Consider the following 21,458-nt stretch of genomic DNA (forward strand, 5'->3'; position numbering starts at 1 on the left):
AATGTAAACAATTGTGATGCCAGAATCATTCAGGAAAAATTATTAGTAAAAAACGCCATCAAAGGTTACAGAATGCTACGAAAGGTTATGCATTATCCCTTGGACGTAAGATAGTGAATGCTGATGCCAATAACAACGTGGTGATCGAGGAGAAGTTGGATGAATCAAGAAAAAATTGTTCGTCTGGTGATAATTCACAAGAATGCCTAGGAAATGAAGAAACGTATCCATCTGATGCATCAGAGAGTGAGGAATCGGAAGAAGAGCATGAGAAGATGATTTGAAGACGAGTTGTGGAACTTGGAATTCTAGTGGACAATGTGGAAAAAGGTTGTGCTGCGTGTGGTAGACCACTAGATTTAACAACGCATAAGACATTGTGAAGACGAAAAACGGTATGGACTTGGATCATTGCTATATATATGATGTCAGCAGGAAGCATGCAGTTATCTTTCTCCTGTTTCTACTGGGAAACGTGACATAATGCAGAAATTAATGTAAAATGGCACATCAAAGAGATCCTGTATTAGGCATTTCTTTATTTTTTCAGAGATGAATAGCAAAGGAAAACCAAGAGTGACAAAAAAAAACACACCAAAAAACAAACAGTAAAATCATAAATGCCATTGTAAATTATTTTCAGAAGTAAAATTTTACTCTTATATTATGGGAGATAACTCTTCTTTGTCTTGAGAAAATCAGCCAATGTGATATTTACAATTTTGCTTCTACTCAGAAAATTCACCCCGTATGGTATATGATTTTTAAGTTTATATTACACTTTAAACATTAAGTCAACATATTATGAAGTTTATTTTAATTTGTAAACCTTTACTGAGGGTGCAATGTCCATATATGTAATTTTATTGAAGCAGCAATTGATATTTTCCAAGTGTAAAATTTGTAATGCATTAATATTTTACATGTTATGTTGTAAATCTAATATCAGTACACTCTGTTCTCCCTGACAACCATTTTTTGAGGTATAAAAAAGGTAAACAGATGAAGAATAAACTAATTTACCATGATAACTATTGTTTTGTAATTTTTTTGAAATATGGAAAATATTTCACTCTCCAAGTCAAAGGGGAAAATAATTCAAGGAATTATCCACTTTTATAAAAGAATGACATCATATAAAGTCTCTTCGAAAGAAAAAATGTGTTTGTATCATCTGCCCTTAAAGTGATTAAAATGATTTCACTAAGTAATCCATTTAATCTTGAATAAAAATTTTAACATTGCTAAGAAACTGATACGTGTAATTGCCATGTGTTTCATGATAAACGTGGTACGCTTGCCGTGAGAATAGTGGAATGGAATTACGTTATCAATGAGACTTTATTTTTTTCGGAGTTCCCGAAGTCGTTATATAGTACATGTAGCAGTAGAACAGAGGGGGTTCCGATAAAATACGTCGAAACGTAGAACATCCTCTGTAAATTTGGCCAGTATAGGTACTGTGCATAAAGAGTACACTCATAAAGATGAAGTCGTTTCGTTTGGTCCAAGTGTTACCTTTAACAAAACTCAAATATACACATCCACCATAATGATATATTCTGTAGCTACATGTGCGCACATGGGTCGAATATATACAAATGTATATATCATTTTGCCAGGTAGATAATGTTCATGTTTCCACTGCGTGTCTTTATATAATTTCTTCTAAGAGGAGGATTCCAGTGAAACAAAAAATATGTATCCGATTCACATAATCTCTCATAGTTTCATATTTCACATTTACAGCGAGCCAGCCCACAGGAATGAGTCATAAGGCGAGCTCTGGGCGATCCCACCCCTCGTTAAGTGTGTTTCCCCAAACCTCTGAGACTGTAAACCTCCGTTCTGAAATTTATGGATCTGAAACTAATTGCACATGATATTTAATCAACTTCGGATATGTACTTTGTGCTTACTCACCCCCCCCCCCCTCTTCCAATTTTTAAAACTTTGTATCAGTCAAGCCCAAAGCTTACATCAAAGGGGAGGCGAATTTTATTTATATGTGGTAACTTTCACAGGGGCCTAAGATACCATTTTTAATTATTATAATTAAAAGAGTTCGGTTGTACAATCTGTTTCATTTCGTTTCGTTGGGTTTCGTTTCGGTAGGTTTCGTTTCGTTGGATTTCATTTCGTTTCGGTAGATTTCGTTTCGTTTCTCACTTTACAGGTACCCTAAAACCAACTTGTTAAATGGGAAGTGATGTATGTACTGCTGAAAATGAACGCTAATGCATTATTCTTTCTTTTATAAATTGCAAAGTTGTTGCCAGAAAACGTATATCTGATAGTGTTTGTAGATCGCAAGACATAGGACAAATATGGCAAAGCAAGGTACGATTTCAAATAATGTTTTCCTTAAATGCTTCTTATTTCTATTTGATGTTGAATCTTGAATTATGTACAGTGCATATTTGTAACTACATATATGTATATGACATCTGTTGTAATGAAAGATTTTTAGAGACTTCGTCTTATTGCTCTTGAGTACGGCTTCTTCTGTCTTAGAGGCTAAGAAAGAGGGATATCCCCCAAAACTAGCGTGGTTTTCTGTATTGATTTTTGATGCGCTTAAGAGGAAGACACTAGCGCGATTATCCGTATTGATTTTTTTTATGCGTTTCAAGATGAAGTTCAGAAATTTTGTAAATAAAATTATTAGTGAGAAAATTCCAATGATTGGTTTCTGAGTAGACCTATCTATAGCAAACTTAGACATAGAGGACAACTGTTTAAAATCGCAATGTTTTTCACGGTTATGAAGCGTACGAGTGGAAATTACTTTTATCCCTGATAATTTCATTAAATTTGATTATCTAAAGAGGCATTCAAAGTAAAGTAATGAAAAATCTTGGAAAAAATAATTTTATCACGACGTTGAGGAATATTATCCTAGTCACCTGATCCCATCTCTGGTGTGTCCAGGAGTCCGTGTTTGCCTAGCTGCAATAATGTAGCCCTCTCCGGGGTTTTTTTTTTGGGGGGGGGGGGGGGCACAACTCCTTAGGATCTCCGTAATGGTGCAATTGCGGGAGTGATTCACTCGCGCAACATTTTCGATCAGTATAAACATTTACTGACTTTCTTTACGTAAATTAAATTATATTCTATGTTTCTTAGTCAATATATAAATTTACCACCTGTAGCTTACGATTTGTGGGGCTCTATTCTACCGTTTTCAACAATTTCGATATATTCCAAATTCTCGATTCATATTTGTGCACCATCTTTGATGTACTGAAGTTTCAACTTCCGATTGTCAAGTTATTTCCATATGCCATATAAGGTAGTATTTAAATCAATGGACAAGTACGGAGGAGAAAGCTATTTCGTCGGTATTAAAAAGGTTTAGATTTAATATCAAGTTAGACAACGAACAGCAGAGTGTAAATTCTTTCTGCAACCATATGATTTTCCTTTCTTTGTCGGAGTGGCTCGAATAACTACATTTTCGCGCAGATTGTCAATGTTTAGGTTTTTCAGTAGATCCACCTACGAGATCTCGCGATAACAAGCATGGCGGAGCAGACGAAGAATTCTGCATGCTGTACATAATGTTTAATGAAAAACACCTCTATTAGACATGCCCAAGCACAAAGTTGGTACTCCTTTTGGTGTAAAAAACATATGCGACTAATACATTATATTATCGGTTATTCATAAAATTATTTTGCACCATTACAGAGATACTATGAAATTGCAGCCCAATCCCGAAAACGTTAGAAAAAAATCGGAAAGGGCTACATTATTACATCTCCCCCCCCCCCCCCCCCCCCCCCCCAATCGGAGAGGGCTACATCATTGCAGCTAGGTGGTAAATAAAGTTTCATCGATATAGAGACTATTGATTAAGTTAAATGCATCAATTAAATATAGTTTTACATGTGACATTGAATACAGGATATCAGAATAAAGGAATATGCAGTTACGAAAACCATGCATCAAATGGATACAAATTAGTGACCGCTAAAGACTATTCATTTTTTGTATTAAAATATTTGCCTGGTTTGAAGGCCATTTTTTTATTTATTTAAGTGAATAACATGAATTATCATACCTCACACAACAAAGTTGCGGAGGGTATAATGTTTTTGACCCGTCCGTCAGTCTTTTTTGTCAGAGCAACTATTTGTAGTTAATAAGGGCACACAGTGTAGATGTGCATATTACCAGGACATTCTGATTCAATAATATTTCTGGGAGTTACATGTATGCCCCTTTTGAACTTAGAATTTCGAGCCCCTCTGTCCTGTTCTCTGAACGATAAATAACCTAGTAAACAGAGAGAGAGAGAGAGAGAGAAAATGTCTTCAATCGTTCTGTTGGAATTCCCATGGGCACTAATTGTGCTACTTTATAAGCCGACTTCTTTTTATAGTCTTAAGAGGCAGAATTATTCAAAAGCTTCTATTCACGAAAAGAAAAAATCTTTTGCTTTGGCCTTCAAGTCGACATTTAGATTTATCGACGACGTTTTATCTATCAACAATAGCCTAATCATTTTCATTCATACATGTATGTCGATTCGATATATCCCCGTGAATTCAAAATAAAAGACAGCATAGTATTCCACGTATGCTTCATTCTCAAATATTTTGTTGAACATAGATGTTATAATTTAACGGCAAACTAACAACTCAACTTGATGAAAAAACAGAATTACTTCAGCTTCTCTATCCTTAGCTTCCTATATTATCGGGTATATCTAGCAATATTCCATTATTATCTGCATGTGTTTATATGTCTTTCAATTGATTCGATACCCAAGAGCTTGTTCTACACATGATCATTTTTTTAAATCGAGACAGGAGACTGACAACTAAGTTGATGTTACAGGGGTTTAAAGAATCTTAATTACGGATTTCTCGGTTTACCTGATCAAGATATAGGGCTCACGGCGAGTGTGACCGGTCGACAGCAAGGGATGGTTACTCCTCCTAGGCACCTGAACCCACCTCTGGTATGTCCAGGGGTACGTGTTTGCCCAATTCTTTATGACATTGATCACTGTTCATTATGTTTACCTTTTTCCTTACAAACGCACAGAAATTTGTCAAAAGTGCTTCTTTCTCTACCATTTCTGAAATAATATATACTACAAATACAACTAAATCACAAATGTATATACTCTCTCTGTACTTAGTTATTTTCAAACTTAAACAAACTTCATTGATATATTATATTGGTTTCATGCATTTATTCATCTATTGTGTATATTCCTGTAGTATTTTGAGACAGCCTTCCTAAGAATACTCATTATTTTAGGACAGCGGCAAAGAATATATTGTTGAAGGTCTTTCCAGTTCCTCCTGATAGACATTGGGAATATGCCCAGGTATTACAACTGAAAATCACCGAAATCCAGGAAGATGTTCCGCCATGATTCTTCAAAGAAAAACTATGTATGCCAATGTCTGCAACAGACACAGTATATGCCTCTGGATTAGCTTGAAAGTCTTAACTCACACTCTGTCTATCACAAGATGTGATGTAAAAATGATAACCCTTGTCTATGTTGGTCATTTTATATGATTAGTGGTTACCCTTATGCCATGATTATCAACATTGTATTTCCACTTCTACTACTGCGAATTTCTCTAACTAAATTTTCTTAAAGTGCTTTTCCTAGCTCCTTGATCAAATATCTTTGTGAAGAATCAGACATAGTACATGTAATGGAAATTTTATTAAGTCCCTGCGTGAGCTACAAAGATCAATGCAAAATCAATTTCAAGTTCTGTAATATTAAATTTACAATGATACATATATGTAATTGAGATTTCATATCGATTGTTAGGCCGGTTTTTGCACACTGGTTTGACTACGGATAACTCCCGTTTACCTGATCAAGATATAGAGGGCTCACGGTGGGTTTGACTGGTCGACAGGGGATGTTTACTACTCCTTGGCACCTGATCCCACCACTGGTATATCCAGGGGTCCGTGTTTGCCCAACTCTATTTTGTATTGCTTGGAGTTATGAGATTGCTCACTGTTCGTTATCTTCACCTTTCATTTAATATCATTTCCCAAATAGTTAGTATGTGCTGTTGGTTTTTGTTTGTCTTTTTTTTGTAATTGTTTCACAAATACCATATTTTAATCCAATTTCTTACATGTACACCTCCCTTGTTATCTGATTGATACCGTATCTGTTGATGTCGAATATATTCTCTAAATTCCAAAGACAAGTGGATCTCTGTTGTGAAGTATCAAGTCATAGATAGTTTCAGGTGTTGAAATATATTGTTCCTAAAGAAGTGGACATAATCTCAAAAACGAAGGGGCAGCATGCTTGCATTTCAATAACACATACTGCGAAAATGACGCATCCTTAAAGAATGACTTTCTTGAGATGGACACTCTTCCTCCCACGAATTAATTTACCATACATATAATCCCGTGGGCATCCGGGATAGAATAGGTCCTCAGTAACCTTGCTTGTCGTAAGAGGTGACTAAATGGGACGGTCCTTCGGATGAGACCGCAAAAACCGAGGTCCCGTGTCACAGCAGGTGTGGCACGATAAAAATCCCTCCCTGCTCAATGGCCATAAGCGCCGGGCATAGGCCTAAATTTTGCAGCCCTTCACCTGCATTTGTGACGTCTCCATATCAGTGAAATATTCTTGAGAGGAACGTTAAATAATATAATATTCAATCAATTAATAGATGCATATATGTATATAATACAATGTAATTCTAATCTTTTATAAATATTTGCACAATCAATTCATGAAAAAGACCTTTGAAAATGTTAAATTGGTGGGTTTTCATGATTTGATATGGTTGTTCTCAACAGTACAGTTGCAAACATTCCTTGATAAATGAATAGTTATGTATATACCAGAGAGAGAGAGAGAGAGAGAGAGAGAGAGAGAGAGAGAGAGAGAGAGAGAGTGTGTGTGTGTGTGTGTGTGTGTGTGTGTGTGTGTGTGTGTGTGTGTGTGGGTTTATAATGCATATTGTTGCAACAATATCTCCTTCACAAGTGCCCTTTCAAAAAATGAAATTCTTCAAAACCATGCTTCAATGTTAGACACATTTAATAGGTCGGATGAATATGAATTACCGTACCTATACTGGGTTCCTAAACTTCATAAAAGCCTTTGCACAGACGCATTGCTGGATCCAGCAAGTGTTCTACCAAGCCCCTATCTTTGCTCCTTACTTAAATATTAACAGCTGTGAAGAAGAAACTTCAAACGTAATGTGCGACTACATATACAAGCGGTGGTGTAAATCAAATGTGGATTCTAAAAAATTCTAAAGACTTTTACTAAACTTGAAATCGCAAAACTTAACTCAAATCAACAACATCAAAACGTATGACTTTTCAACACTTTACACAACCATTTCTCACGATTAAACACATTGTAGACAGCAATTTTTCAACAAAAATGGAAAACGGAAATATTCCTATCTAGTGATCAGTCATCCAAAAAATTACTTTGTTAAACACCACTCTGATTCCATGCACAAATACTCTGAAGTTCAAATAAAAAAAAAATATGCTGGAGTTCCTCATTGACAATATCTTCGTGGTCTTTGGTGATCAAGTCTTCCAACAGTCTGTTGGAATTCCCATCGGCACGAATTGTGCCCCTTTGTTAGCTGACCTGTTTTGATATTCCTATGAAGCAGAATTTATTTTAAAAAAACTTCTACATTAGAAGAAATAATCTCTTGCTGTTGCCTTCAATTCAACATTTAGATATATCGGCGACGTTTTTATCTATTAACAATAACAATTTTCATTCATATGTCAATTCAATATCTCCCTGTCAACTCGAAATAAAAGACATCACAGAGTCGTCGAGGTGCATAAGAGAAGCAATGTTGCTATAGCTTGTAACCAATCCATTTGTATATTTATACAACAAAATACAGAGGTGGGATCAGGTTCCTAGGAAGAATAAGCATCCCTTTCGACCGTTCACACCCGCCGTGAGGCCAAAATTTTGATAATGTAAACGGAGTTATCCGTAGTCAAAATCAGTGTACCAAGAACGGCCTAACAATCAGCATGAAACACGTCAGACAGTATTTGACCCAATGATAGGTTGTATTGGCAAACTAGATGATTGTAAGGACCATAGAATTTACAAAATGCTGACTTTAAACAAATCGAACCATTCTGCAGAGTGTCTATAAACATACAGGACAATCGTATTGTAATACAATACTATACCATACTTTTATAAAACTGAGTTAAGTGAATCCTACTAGTCAATTAATAGGATTCCCTCCCGACGAAGTCGAAGGGGACTTAGGTTTGCAGTCCGTTCGGTTGTCAGTCTGTCCGTCAGTCTGGCAAATCAGTTTTCCACACATTTTTCTCTGTTCTTGCAGTTATTCATTTAATGTTTGGCACATTGGTTTGCCATAACAAGTTGCAGATCAAATTCGAAGTTTGTTCCGATCTGTTGATTTTTCACGTCATGGCCCTTGGACTTAGATTGATTGATTGTATCTTATTTGATGACTCTCTCGAAATCTTTTCACTCATATGGAGATGTCACCAATACCGGTGAAGAGCTTTGAATTTAGGCCTTTGCTCGGCGCTTGCGGCCATTGAGCAGTGAGGGTTCATTATCGTGCCACACCTACTATGACACGGGACATCCGTTTTTAAGGTCATTTCCGAGAACCCGTGACAGTCACACCTGATGCCGAGCGTTTGGCGATGGAACTGTCACTATATGTTTGAACGACTTAGGTATGTCGCGGCCGGGATTCGAACCCCGACCTTCCGCGAACGCTCTACCTCTAGAATTATCAGTTTTTCGGATTTTTTTTTTGATTTTTTTTTGTTGAGTATGCAGATATTCATTTGATATTTGATACATTGCTTTGTCATAACGTGCTACAGATCAAGTTTTAATTTTTGTGACCTTTCGCCGAGTTACGGTCCTTGGACTTCGGAATATAGTGTGAATTATTAGTTTTTCGGACTTGTTTGGGTAGTAGGGGACAGTTTCGCACCATAGGCCCGGACAATGTTTTAAAAAATTGGAAATACCCCATTTTGAAGTGATATTACTTGTGTAAAAATGTATACAAGAATTTTAGGATACATGTCAAATGTAGCTGAGTGCTTAATGAAAATGTTGATATACAACATATAGGTGTCACCATGATTCCTAGCATATAGATGGATACTAATAAGAAACTAAGACACGTGGTCAGTTGCTGAAGAAATTCCGGTGAAAACATGCATGGTCCAGCAAAAGGTTTGTAGCTGAGAGGGAAGATGGATGGCCCCATATGTAAGGTAAATTTTTAAGAAGGGCAGACAGGGTTCTTAATTGTGTATAGTGTCTAAATCCCCACGCTTGGTACTGTGATGGTGTGGGGGTGGTGCGGATTAGCCAAAATGACAGAAAATCAAACCAAAAAGGGGCACCTGCTCAGAGCATGTTTTGTGTACCAGCACCAGTATGTATAGATTACATGTAATTTAGGGTCATAATTTATTAACTACACCAATATGAAATACAAGTACTGACATAAAAGGGAAATATGATTTTTCATTAGTCTATCATAATCTGACTTTGATGTATACCCCCTATCCACATGTTTCAGTACCAAAAGAACTATTCCCTGCCACCTTGGTTGTGCTTGTAGATATTCATTTGATAATTCATACATTTTTAGTTCGCTTCTACAAAGTTGATAAGAACTAGAGGAGTCATATCCAAACCAACTTAAAGTTTACATTCAAGTTTCTTATTTCTGTAGATAAGAGTACATTATGTACTACACTCAATAAAAATTGTAACATAGTAATGCATAATTGTAGCTCAATTATCCATGATCACCTACATTTCACAGTTCATTGACTTGGTTAAAAATAGACCATAAAAATTATAGATTTGTCTTTTTTCCTGATCTAGTATTTGTACCTGAATAGTGGTCGATTTCCAGCCATTCCTATACTGATTCCCCCAATGTCCCGTTTACCATAACCTACATATTGAACTTAGAATATTGTTGTGTTCAATAATTTTTGCGGCCGGTAGGGGACTATGTGTTGTCATGCAATGCTCTTAGAATGTTTGTTATTGCACATGTGTGTAACCTCAAGATACTCACACATGAAATGAAGCATGAAAACTAACAAACATTTTAAAATAGAAATAAACACCTGTCAAACACTAGATTTAAACAAAAATATCAGAAAATATCTCTGACAGTCTGCAAATCATTTGGGGTACATGAATGGTCTATTGATAAAATGCAGTTTACGACATGCCTTATAACTTAACTCAGACTCTTTACCGTCATTTGGCGAGGTCGTCAGCTTCTTCGTAGACCTATTACATATTTCCTCACACGGTATATCATTCAATCATTACAAACCAAACTCAGCATTTTGAATTCGTTCTAATTGTGTAGCATGCAGCATACATTCAAACCAGTAACGAGCGAAATTGAAACCACTGGGTATAGTGCACCTGTAACTACCAGTTATAATCACGTTATCACATTTGACGACTTGTATAGTCCAAGGTTGATTGTTTGAATCAATCAGATTATAGTCCTCAAGGAAAGATTTGAGACCAAGAAGGTTATCAAGGTTAATATTTCAAATTCAAGCCGCATTGTATCATCATACCTTATCACTGGTTTTGGTTACACTGAATTGTGGAACCACAGAATAACTAGGATCCCAAAGTATTCATGGAACTGTAACCGCCACGAAGAGAATGACAGGTACCATGACGATGGTAGTACCCAGTACGTGACGGTGGTGCCCATTATCCCAACTGCTTTAAGCGGCCGAGTCCATGTTTTATTACTGGGCTTTGTCTGGAGATTTGCATGGATGCATTAACCATAAACAAATTATGATGCAACTTAGATGATTAGAATCATATGAATCGCTATCAAGATGTGAAACATAGATGTACTACTCGTAATGCCATGGCGGATCCAGTGATAGGGCGCCAGGCATCCCCCTTCCCTGTTTTTAGTAATCAGTACTAGATATTATCACATTCTTATAGAATTATGTCAAAAACAATGTTTTATATAAGTTTTATTTTGTTAAATAAGGCAGACGCCAGACCCCAGCCTTTTATCCCCCGTTCATGTTAAGAGATTTCTGGATCCGCCGCTGTAATGCCATTCGAATAGAATGCCTGTACATAGAGATTATCACGCGTTTTAATCCCCTGGAAGATTACCACCATGTAATGGTAGCTTTATGCAAAACATAAATAATTAAAAGTTAATGAAATTAATAACATGGAAACTATGGTGCTCTGGTGTTTAACAACGGCCAGATGTTGGAGTATTCATACTGAAAAGGGGTTAATGTGTAGATTAGGTACATGTACAAGAATGAAATAAGAGATCTCAACGATTTGTGTGACAATGAACTCACAATGAAATGTCTGTACAGTTTTAGTGTCAATGATAATCCAAGCTGATAACAAATGGTAATTTCCAACATCAACCACAACGATCTCAAATTTAACCTTGTCAATCTTGATGTCAAGATTTTGGAGAGTAACTGGAACAATAATTCTATTTTTGAGATAGGCAAGTGGACACTTGATCGACATTTCCAAATCTAAAAAAGCAATTGTAGTAAAATAAAGTTTAACTATTTACTGTAGATCTAGTAGTAATTCAAAATTAGATTAGTAACCTACAGCAATTTTCTAAGCACGGGGTTAAAATTGAGAACAACTGAATAAAAGCGCACGAGGTTTAACTGTCACCATAATGTACAACAGCGATGACGTATATTTTCATTCTGGTATTAAATCCCTTATGATTCGTGCTAAAATTCCATTGATGCCTATAACAAATTAGAATAAAAATCCTACACGATAAAAATCCATAAATTATTTTAGCAGATATTTTCCATTTGCATGAAAAAGTAAAAATAACGAGCAGTGATCAATATCATAAATCCTATAAAAATGCAAAGAGAGTAGGGCAAGCACGGACCCCTGAACACATTAGGTGAATAGGAAGAATAAGCATCCCCTGTTGACCGATCACACCCACCCTGAACCCTTTACTAGTAAACGTAGTAAACCGTAGTCAAAATCAGAATGTAAAGAACGACTTAACAGTTGGTAACACATCAGACAGCACTAAATTAGTGATTTTACTTTATAAGCGATAACTGTTTATAGTCATCACCATGGGTAACATACACTACCCATACCACCGACATTGATAGTGTTTGAAAAAGAACATGGGGTATAAGGCAGCGAAATTGCCTATGACTTAGATAGTTATAAATACAGGAAAAAACTACAACCGGCGGCCATTTTTAAACATCTGTATTGGATCACACAGGTGTTTTAATATGACCGTTGTTTGTGAAGTGCAGCCGAAGAAATGAATACTTTTCTCCACTGGCACTACGGCAATTGACAAATATATTCTTGAATTGAGGTGAGTTTTGCAACTTCGAAATGTTATTAGATGAAGGTTGTAGGATGCATTTGTCAATTGCATTGCAAACACCGTCTGTTTACATGTGAAATGACGTAGTGTCCATGTTAATGTCTACTAAAATATAGAAATCCCCCGTTGTCGTGGAATTTTACATGAAGTACGAAGCAAATTGGCTGATTAGCCTTCATGCATTACAACATGTCTATCTATGGTATTCCTTTGATATAAAAACATACCAAACAAACTAACTTTAATTTCCTATTAAGTGTTTTGGGGGTCAAAGGTCATAGAGATCGGTCCGAAGTAGGCACACTGATCATGAAAAACACATAGCGAATACACCAACAACTCAGAGAGGGAGGATGACTCGGTATTTTTGCAATAACAAATTCTCAGCATCACAATTAGCTCGACTTAATTGTATAACACAGAACTGCCACACTTCACGCTGGCATACTTTTCATGGTATGCGGGCGTGAAGCGTCACAGTTCATACCCTCATTTATTTTTAACTTACTAACTATATAATGCACCACCATGCACCACAATAACCGACTTCCCACACCCTCGTTCATACAGAGGTATTTATTTTGAAACCATTACGATGGTATTGTTGATAACGATAAAACCATCATAAAATATACAATTTACAAACGATATCGTCGATATAGACATCGAATTATCCGTGAACATGGATTGAACGAAAGTAAGGAATTACACATTTACGTTTGATAGCGACCATTCGCTATATCGACGATATCATCGACTGATTATCAGAGTGTATAGAGAGCTTCTAGAGTATATCGATATCGGCGATATCAGCGAAAGAAATGTCGATGAACTTGGTCTGAATGATACAACTAAATTATATACAACTGAGATTTTAGCTGTTTAATATACAAAATAAGAATTTATACGACTGGCACACATGTCCCATAACCAGTATGTGACAGGATAGTCTCCACCTGATGCAGAGCACCTGCTAGTGAACCTTCTGCAGATATATGTAAAGGTTGGCAGTTGTATCCTACAAATAAAAATGTTTGTCAGCCATTTTAATATACTACATTGAAAAAACATCATGTTTCTATAAAACAACGCTATGCACCTATCGCAGTGGCGGATCTAGACCTTACTGTGGGGAGGGTTGGGACCCAAAGGGCCGAAGGGGGAGAGCATGGGAGGGGTAAACACCCTCCCATGGGGGGAGCCTCCCCCTGGAAAATTTTAAAGATTGATTTAAAATGGTGCATTTTAATGCATTTTCGACTGAAATTCTTGTTCCTCCCTTTGGAAAATTCTAAAAAGAATTATTTAAAATGGTGCATTTTAATGCATTTTCGACTGAAATTCGTGTTCCTTCTTCCTTTCATTTATAGTCACCACATCCTTTATAGGTTCGGGTGTGGTTAAAAAAAAGAACAGCGGGGGGATGGGTGGGGGGCACCCCTCCCCCCGTAAATCCGCCACTGTATTGTATTGGCATAGCTATACAAGAAAGGAATAAAAGACATGGGACATTTAAAGGTAGTAGTCTCTTACATAGCCACTAAATCAAGGTAAATTGCTATGGAGATAGTATAAGACGCATTGTTACCTGGGGCACAGTTACAGTGGTACAGATGGAGTGTGTGACCCGGAAGATGACACGGTTGGGTGGCGTTCTGGTAGGCAGAACAGTACTTCCCGTGATAGTCCGTCACACAGCAGTGCGTGGCGGGGCAGTCACTGTTAGAGGCACAGTCATCCCTCAAAGCACCCTTAAATGTAAAGAGATTTCTGCTTTAAAAAATTATCGACAGAAACATTGTAACATATGTTGTAATTATTCTTGAGACCTAATATTGTTGCATTACAAAGACGAATAAATTCTGTTTGATTATTTGTCATATTTTGACGCAGCCAAGGCATGAACGGAGCTCGAACCTATGACCCTCCGGTCACGACATGAACTCTCTAACCATGGAACCACCGTGACCGGTAGTATATTCATTGTTTAAAAATATACTGACGAGCCCACAGGGCGAAAGCGCTATAGAGAAAAATTTGAGTACTGGATTTTATTTTTTGACTCTATAGAGAGAGAGAGAGAGAGAGAGAGAGAGAGAGAGAGAGAGAGAGAGATTTGACGGCAGTGCTGAATTATTTTCAACAAGTAAATACGTGTTGCTTTCTTATCACATTTACTGCATGGAAAGGGAGTTATGTTCGATATTCTATATCATTTTAAATAAACAATCTGTGTATTGAAGTGACACTGCGTCATAGAAATGGTATGCCCTCTGCACAGTTGTATGCACACTGTATATATACTTACCATGACCATGAGTGACACAGTACATAGCGTTAGTCCCGTAAGGATGTACATCTTGTTCTGTCGGACAAACCTATACCAGTGCTCCCAGATCTACAGATCTTCCGCAATATATGTCTTATCAACAGAGGTTGATAGTTCTAGAGATAAGTTTACACGGTAGTTCCTGATATAGGAGACAAGAGCTAAATTAATCTAGATCAATGCCGTTATAACGTTAATAAATCACTTTTATATTTGTGTTTTTAAAAACTCTGTAGTTGTTACCATATTTTTTTTGCTAAAAGCAGACATATCTTTTGACATACTACTTGATTTCATCAAGGATGAACAAACTTCACTTTATCATTCCATCGTGTTCGTAAACTCATGACCACAAACTATTAGACAAAACTGCAGGCATCAAATATTAATTACCGAATACGATGCTCATACATTCATCAGTTTGGGATAATACTTATGAGTCGAGAAGAGGATATTATGGGAAAACGTTATTTATACTGCCTTCTATTTTCTTCAGCATTTAATAACATTTACGATGTCAATTAAAAGAGTATTAGACGAGGTGGGGAATTCATCTAAAACTACCAACGGAAAATTTAGTAGTTTTCGAAAGGTTTGATTTTACTCAATGGGAAAAAAACTAAAATTGAATAGCTGTAGACGAAGTGATAAAACTAATTCAAATTGTAAAATTTTCTTTCATATCTTGAACCAAAAAACCAGACAATTGACCACAGCTGGCTTAAAATAAATAGTTTGTTAGTTTGTCCACAAGCGTATGAGTTTATATGATACGGTGTGGTATGTACCCGGTAAATGAACCTGTTGTTTAATGCAATACATGTACATACACATGTACATGTATATCTATTTCGGGTATTGAAATGGTGAACATGGTATTCCAGTTAAGCATGGATATCAACCATTTACAAATTAAACGTGTCGCCTGACCACAGGTGTTACATGGACATTCCTTCTATGCATTGATGACGGTATGTCAAATCAGCCACCATAGTTCATGATTTATAAGTATACTTTTTGTTAAATTCTGCAATCAAAATGAATTAATATGTACACTTTATATGTATGTGAGTGTATTTACGACAATTTGTACATGCATGTATGTATGTATGTGTAAATATATGTACAAATATATGTTTAAATGAACATGTATGTGCATGACATTGGGGCGAAAATTTTCAGTACCTAGTTGTGATTATTTAGTGCTTTATATATATATATATATATATATATATATATATATATATATATATATATATATCTGTGTGTGTGTATGTGTGTGTGTGTGTGTATTGTATATATGTAAACTGATGAATTTCAGTGATTTTGTCGCAACATCTTACAATATTTCTTAAAATTATAATGAAAGGTGAAGATAACGAACAGTGATCAATCTCATAACTCCTGTAAGAATACAAAATAGAGAGTTGGGCAAACACGGACCCCTGAATATACTAGAAGTGGGTTCAGGTGCCTAGGATTAAGTATCCCCTGTTGACGGGTGACACCCACCTTAACCATGTAAACGGAGTAATCCGTAGTCAAATTCAGTGTGCCAAGAACGGCCTAACAATCGGTTGAAACCCCTGCAACATCAACTTGTTTGTCAGTAACCTGCCTCGATTTAAAAATCCAATTATCGCACAAATCATTCATACTTTATAAAATAGCCATAGCGTTCGTGAATGTTTAAAGAGTCGGGGTGGGTGGGGCTATTTCTATAATATACGCAAAATAATATATATAAAACAAAACACTTTCTTAAAGTGTACATAAACTTTTTTAAAATTTCTCTTTAAAAAGACAAACAGTGGTTGATGGTCAATAGAAACAGGCCTTCACACACAATACACCTACATAAATGGTAGGGACAAACCTTGAAACACAGAAATAAATAGGGTCATTGTCGCACAAAAATAACGAAATTAAAGCAATACGTGTATAAACACGATCGTAAATTATCTTTTTTGTCAAAATAAGGAATATATATATGCAATGTAATTACTCTAAACAAAAGCCTGAGTTTCAGCATTTACTGGATTTATCATTTTAAAAATTATGTTGCATATATTCATTGTACAGTATATATATATGCTTACACATGTACTGTAAGAAGTAGAATATGCTTTCATTTACATGTACATTACTGTAAATTATGCTGTTAGACAAACATCGGTGTATTTATACCCCTCACATTTATACAGTTCATACTTATAAAAGAAAAAATACAGTTCATACTTATAAAAGATAAAAACACATAGAAAAGTAAAACAAAACGACACAGGCAATTGTGCAGAACACAGCAAAACGAATTCCTGATTCTTTTAATGGCGACAAACAACGACCGGTATAGACGAATGATGGACCACATAATCGCTAACACTTCCCATGATAGTCCGCCTGATTTTCCCAAGCCCACGACAGGCAATTATGATCATGGTAACCCCTAGCTCTTCCGACGTTTTGACGATCTGTTCTCCAGGGTCGCCGTGTGCTCGAACAACATTTCCTTGAACCTAGACGAACAAATAGTTGATGATATAAATATACACAGTGTTATAAATGTATCGATTTGGCAATGTTAACAAGGAAAAAGGAAGTAGCCCAGTTACTGCGTTAAATATATATTTTTTTTATCTTTCACTAGTTTCACTTTTCGTAAATCATCTTTAAGCAAGATACAAACAGAATACAACATGCATGTGAAAAGTATGTAGATTATTCAGGGTTTATCGTCAGACTGTCAAAAACTAGTAAGTCGATCGTTGTTCAGAAAATAATGATACCCCAGCGTCCATTAATATTGCGTCCAGTTTCTTGATTGTGATTTTGGCCTTCTCTTCCTCCTCTTTAAACGCTGTGTGGACGAACGTAGGATCCACAGGCATCCAGTTAGCTGATAGTAAACACAAGTATACATAATGAATCCGCCTCTTAGATAAAGAAGAAACGTATGCGAGGAAAACAGTTTCAACTGCAGCTGTGCAGTGGTAACAGAAAACAGATTAATTTATATATTTGTGTCATTTTCCTCCAAATCGAAATACAACATTTATGGTGAAGACTCTATGGATGAAAATGTTCGGTCATTTGCTGTAATATGGCACACAATTAAGATTGTGCAATAATCGTTTTCTGCGACATATGGCAGTACTACTTATCACCATCAAAAGTTTTGTTGGTATAAAAAGTCAATATTTTCTTGACGCACGCATGCTTCTCAAGGTGAATTTAATGCAGAGTAATGATAAACGGTTAGCAATTGATATTACAGACTGGTTTGGATCGTTATTATACTTTATGAATAGTAGCTTTCAAAAATCAATAGATATAATTTTGATCATTTTGTTGCAAATATAATTAAAAGAGGGCATTGAAAATGTAACACAGAGGCGAAGGTTATACAGTATAGTTTTGTTTTACTGATTTTTGTGTCATGATATATGAGGATGGGTGCCGACCGAAATTGCACTTAGACCATTTCGAATTTAAAACTTACATGTATCATTACAGGTTCAATGTATATGTCAATTGAAATTTCAACAAATTATCTTTTAAAAAGAAAATAATCAGATTCAAAAACTGATGACTGCACGAGTCTCTGTGGTGAAACTCGAAACAGGATATAAGGATAATGGTTGTTTCCTTGTTTACAAATTCAGCTTATTACTAAAGACTAATGCTATCTAACAACAAATGATGTCTTCCACATAATGCAGTCATGAAAATCAACGTGGATGAAACCCTGTGTAAAATGCTTCACAGAAGGAAAAGAGATCTTAATACAATGAGTATTTGATATCCTGAGGGTAAGAGTAATTGGGGTTAACTTAAGCTAGCTTCGACAGGATCAAATGATATTGTTCACAAGACACTGAACTTAGTTAGACATATCTGTTGACGCCCCTCCATTATGACACCTACATTATCTGTAACGGCAGGCTAACTTAAAAATTCGAATTTGTTGCATACTGTGCTCATTAGTCATCTTTAAAAGGTTATATAGAATCATCTTCCTTCAACACATGATATGTTTAAAGAACTTTCGTTTATCAGTTGTCAAAACGAAGCGTATGGTAACAATTATATTTTCTCAGTGCATGTATATTGCCAAGTCAATTACTTCCTGTTAATACACATGCAGGGGAGTCTACAGCTTCAGGGTTTTTTGTAGTTAAAAACATGGCATACAATATCTTATCTGTTTTCTCATAATCGTTTGAGAGGTTCAAACTTAAATATTCTTTCCATCATTGAAGTATTCTTTGTTAACTTTTGAGACAATATTCAACTTAAGGATCCGCTAAATACGTGGTCTTCACTCATTATCGTTTTACGTAGCTAGTATACGAGAGGGAACAGGAAATGTAATATTACACCGACAGATTAAGTGAAAAAGTAACAACTAAAATATGCAATTGTAAAACAGCCAAAAGTGTTGGATTGCCTAATTAGGCAAATACATGCAATGAGTGGAGATGTTCACTGAATAACTCGGTGAAATTTTATCAATACATATGATTACAAAGTTTTGATTCATTTTAAAAATGAAACTGACTTTCATCAAAGTCACTAGACATTTTAAATCGATCTTTATCGCATTCATTTGACAACACAGGACCTGCTGTACATGTCGTTCTTGTACGGCTATACTTACATCCATAGGAAGCGGAACTTCTGTGATCGGTGACGTGCAGTACGGTGACGTCATCATCCTTTTGATACAAATGGTTGACAAACCCTGAAAAATGTAATGATTGTGATTTTTTTTATCAGGTTGTAGTCAGATGATATTTCGTGTGCCATGTGAATATCTGCATGTTGTCATGTTACAATGTATTAACGATGATATTGTAACAGGAAGGATGAAAACGCAACAGGGCAGGCCTGGATTCGATTCAGAGCCTCTTGAATCTCTAATCAAGTGTTCTACCAACTGAGTTACGTGTATCTGGCAACGGTGACCGAACACGTCTGACCACCACATTCCTCCCTCCTTAACTATCTTCACAGCTTGAAAACATCAACTCAGTATCTTTATCCCTTGGTAGGCATTTTCACCTATCAGTTCCAGGGTATGGTCTTCGGCACTGAATGTAACAGGTAAAGAGATAAAGCAACGGACCAGACCGGGGTTCGGACCCGGTCCCCTGAATCTCGTCAGGTTCTCTGTTAATTATAGTCATTGCCGATCGAACCGTCTGACCATCACAAACAAAAGGAATATTTATATTCCATACTATAAATGTTAATAATTTGAAAGCACTGTCAACAATAAAAAAATTAAAAGATCATTTTTTTTTCAAAAGTGAAATTGTGAGTTGGCGGAGTCTTAAAACTGAGTTATATATCGTATTTTAAGTCAAACGTTTGCTGTGAAGATCATTTGTTTGTAATACCAACAAAATTCAGAAACGTACTTGTAAAAGGCATAGAACAACAAATAACAACAAATTCCTATTGAAATTGGTAGATGGAAACTAGCTCCACGCGAAGAAAGCATACGTAACCTATGGCAGAGCAATCAGATACAGTAGGTGGTGAATATCATTATATTTTAGAGTGCAATGCTCTTTTATACTTGAGGAAAAAGTTACGAAGTAGCACTTATTGAAAAACTCCAAACACGTTAAAATGTTGTGCATCAATGTCAACTAAAGACACAGCAACCCTTTGAGAATTCTGTACATTTATAACAAAAACATACATTGTACGATATGATCGACTCTCCTAGGTATACATATACTTTACTAGTCGCTTGTACCAATCCCGCTTTTCCCTTTTATCTTGCTTCTAATTTTTATAAATATGCAATTTTGTACCTCATGTAACATAATATACGCTTTGTGAGAAAAACATGAACTCGAACATGCAATACAATGTGTGTACTATATTTGGAAGACGATTAGTATTGAACGCAAATGTACATGTACCTTGAAATGCGTGTTTTTTGCAGCTGTTATGTTACGATTTTTCCCTCGTAGTTAATATTTTTGAATTATTCATAACCCGGTGGAAGACATGTTACAAAAAACCTTGCAAGAAAATCAATCTCCTTAAGATACTTACATTTTAGCGCCCCTTCAGAGTATTCGCTCCCGTCCATAGCAATCAAAATTTTTCGCTGTTTTCCTTTGTCCGCCATTGCACACAATGTGCAGTCTTGTAAGCGGAGAATAAACACGCGATTAGATAAAATTTTAAATTTGTTTACTTATGCGCACTTCAGTGATTTTAGCACACTAATGCTATGTACACAGGTCTCGCACTACTAATAGCCCGTGAAGTACGAATAGGCATATAGGAAAACTCTGGAAATCACTGGATCCCGAATGAGTGTTAGTTTGAATATTCAGCTTCCCGATCAATAACGAAGTTCTCGTAGTGGGAAGTAGGTCTTCAGTGGATTTAAATGTGACGTCCGTATTAAACCAGTGTGTTAAGAGTTTAATTAAATACATTGAACTTTTATGATAGGCATGAATCAATAATTCATATCTACCAATTTCCTTTGATTGGATCGGTGTGCGACTTCATTTTGTTTCAGGCGTTTGTTGTTATTTGTTTGGGTTTTATTTTTGTTTATTTTGTTTTGTTTTTGTTTGTCTTACTTTGGTGATGAAATTATTCCTCTCAAGGTTCCAACAGAAACATAATTATTTTTCATTCAAGTATATTTAGCGATGATGACTTCC

General features: G+C 36.0%; 2 protein-coding genes and 1 long non-coding RNA gene across 3 annotated transcripts; 1 reads left to right on the plus strand and 2 right to left on the minus strand.

Moving 5' to 3' along the window:
- Positions 1 to 3,825: 3,825 nt before the first annotated feature.
- On the plus strand, positions 3,826 to 14,522 carry LOC130054876 (uncharacterized). The gene is made up of 2 exons (XR_008803210.1): positions 3,826 to 4,978; positions 5,272 to 14,522. It is a non-coding gene; the product is annotated as an uncharacterized LOC130054876 (long non-coding RNA).
- On the minus strand, positions 13,302 to 14,894 carry LOC125649333 (U9-ctenitoxin-Pr1a-like). The gene is made up of 3 exons (XM_048876779.2): positions 14,743 to 14,894; positions 14,023 to 14,185; positions 13,302 to 13,452 (listed from the first exon to the last, which is right to left on the minus strand). The coding sequence occupies exons 1-3, from the start codon at positions 14,791 to 14,793 to the stop codon at positions 13,337 to 13,339; spliced, it is 330 nt and encodes a 109-aa protein (XP_048732736.2). The 5' UTR covers positions 14,794 to 14,894; the 3' UTR covers positions 13,302 to 13,336.
- A 1,626-nt stretch (positions 14,895 to 16,520) lies between these two features.
- LOC125649330 (universal stress protein YxiE-like) lies at positions 16,521 to 21,211 on the minus strand. The gene is made up of 4 exons (XM_048876775.2): positions 20,833 to 21,211; positions 19,421 to 19,504; positions 17,550 to 17,659; positions 16,521 to 17,279 (listed from the first exon to the last, which is right to left on the minus strand). Exons 1-4 carry the CDS (start codon positions 20,906 to 20,908, stop codon positions 17,088 to 17,090), a joined length of 462 nt encoding a protein of 153 aa, XP_048732732.1. The 5' UTR covers positions 20,909 to 21,211; the 3' UTR covers positions 16,521 to 17,087.
- Positions 21,212 to 21,458: the final 247 nt, after the last annotated feature.

This window comes from Ostrea edulis, chromosome 5, assembly GCF_947568905.1.
Source record: "Ostrea edulis chromosome 5, xbOstEdul1.1, whole genome shotgun sequence".
Classification (NCBI taxonomy): domain Eukaryota; kingdom Metazoa; phylum Mollusca; class Bivalvia; order Ostreida; family Ostreidae; genus Ostrea; species Ostrea edulis.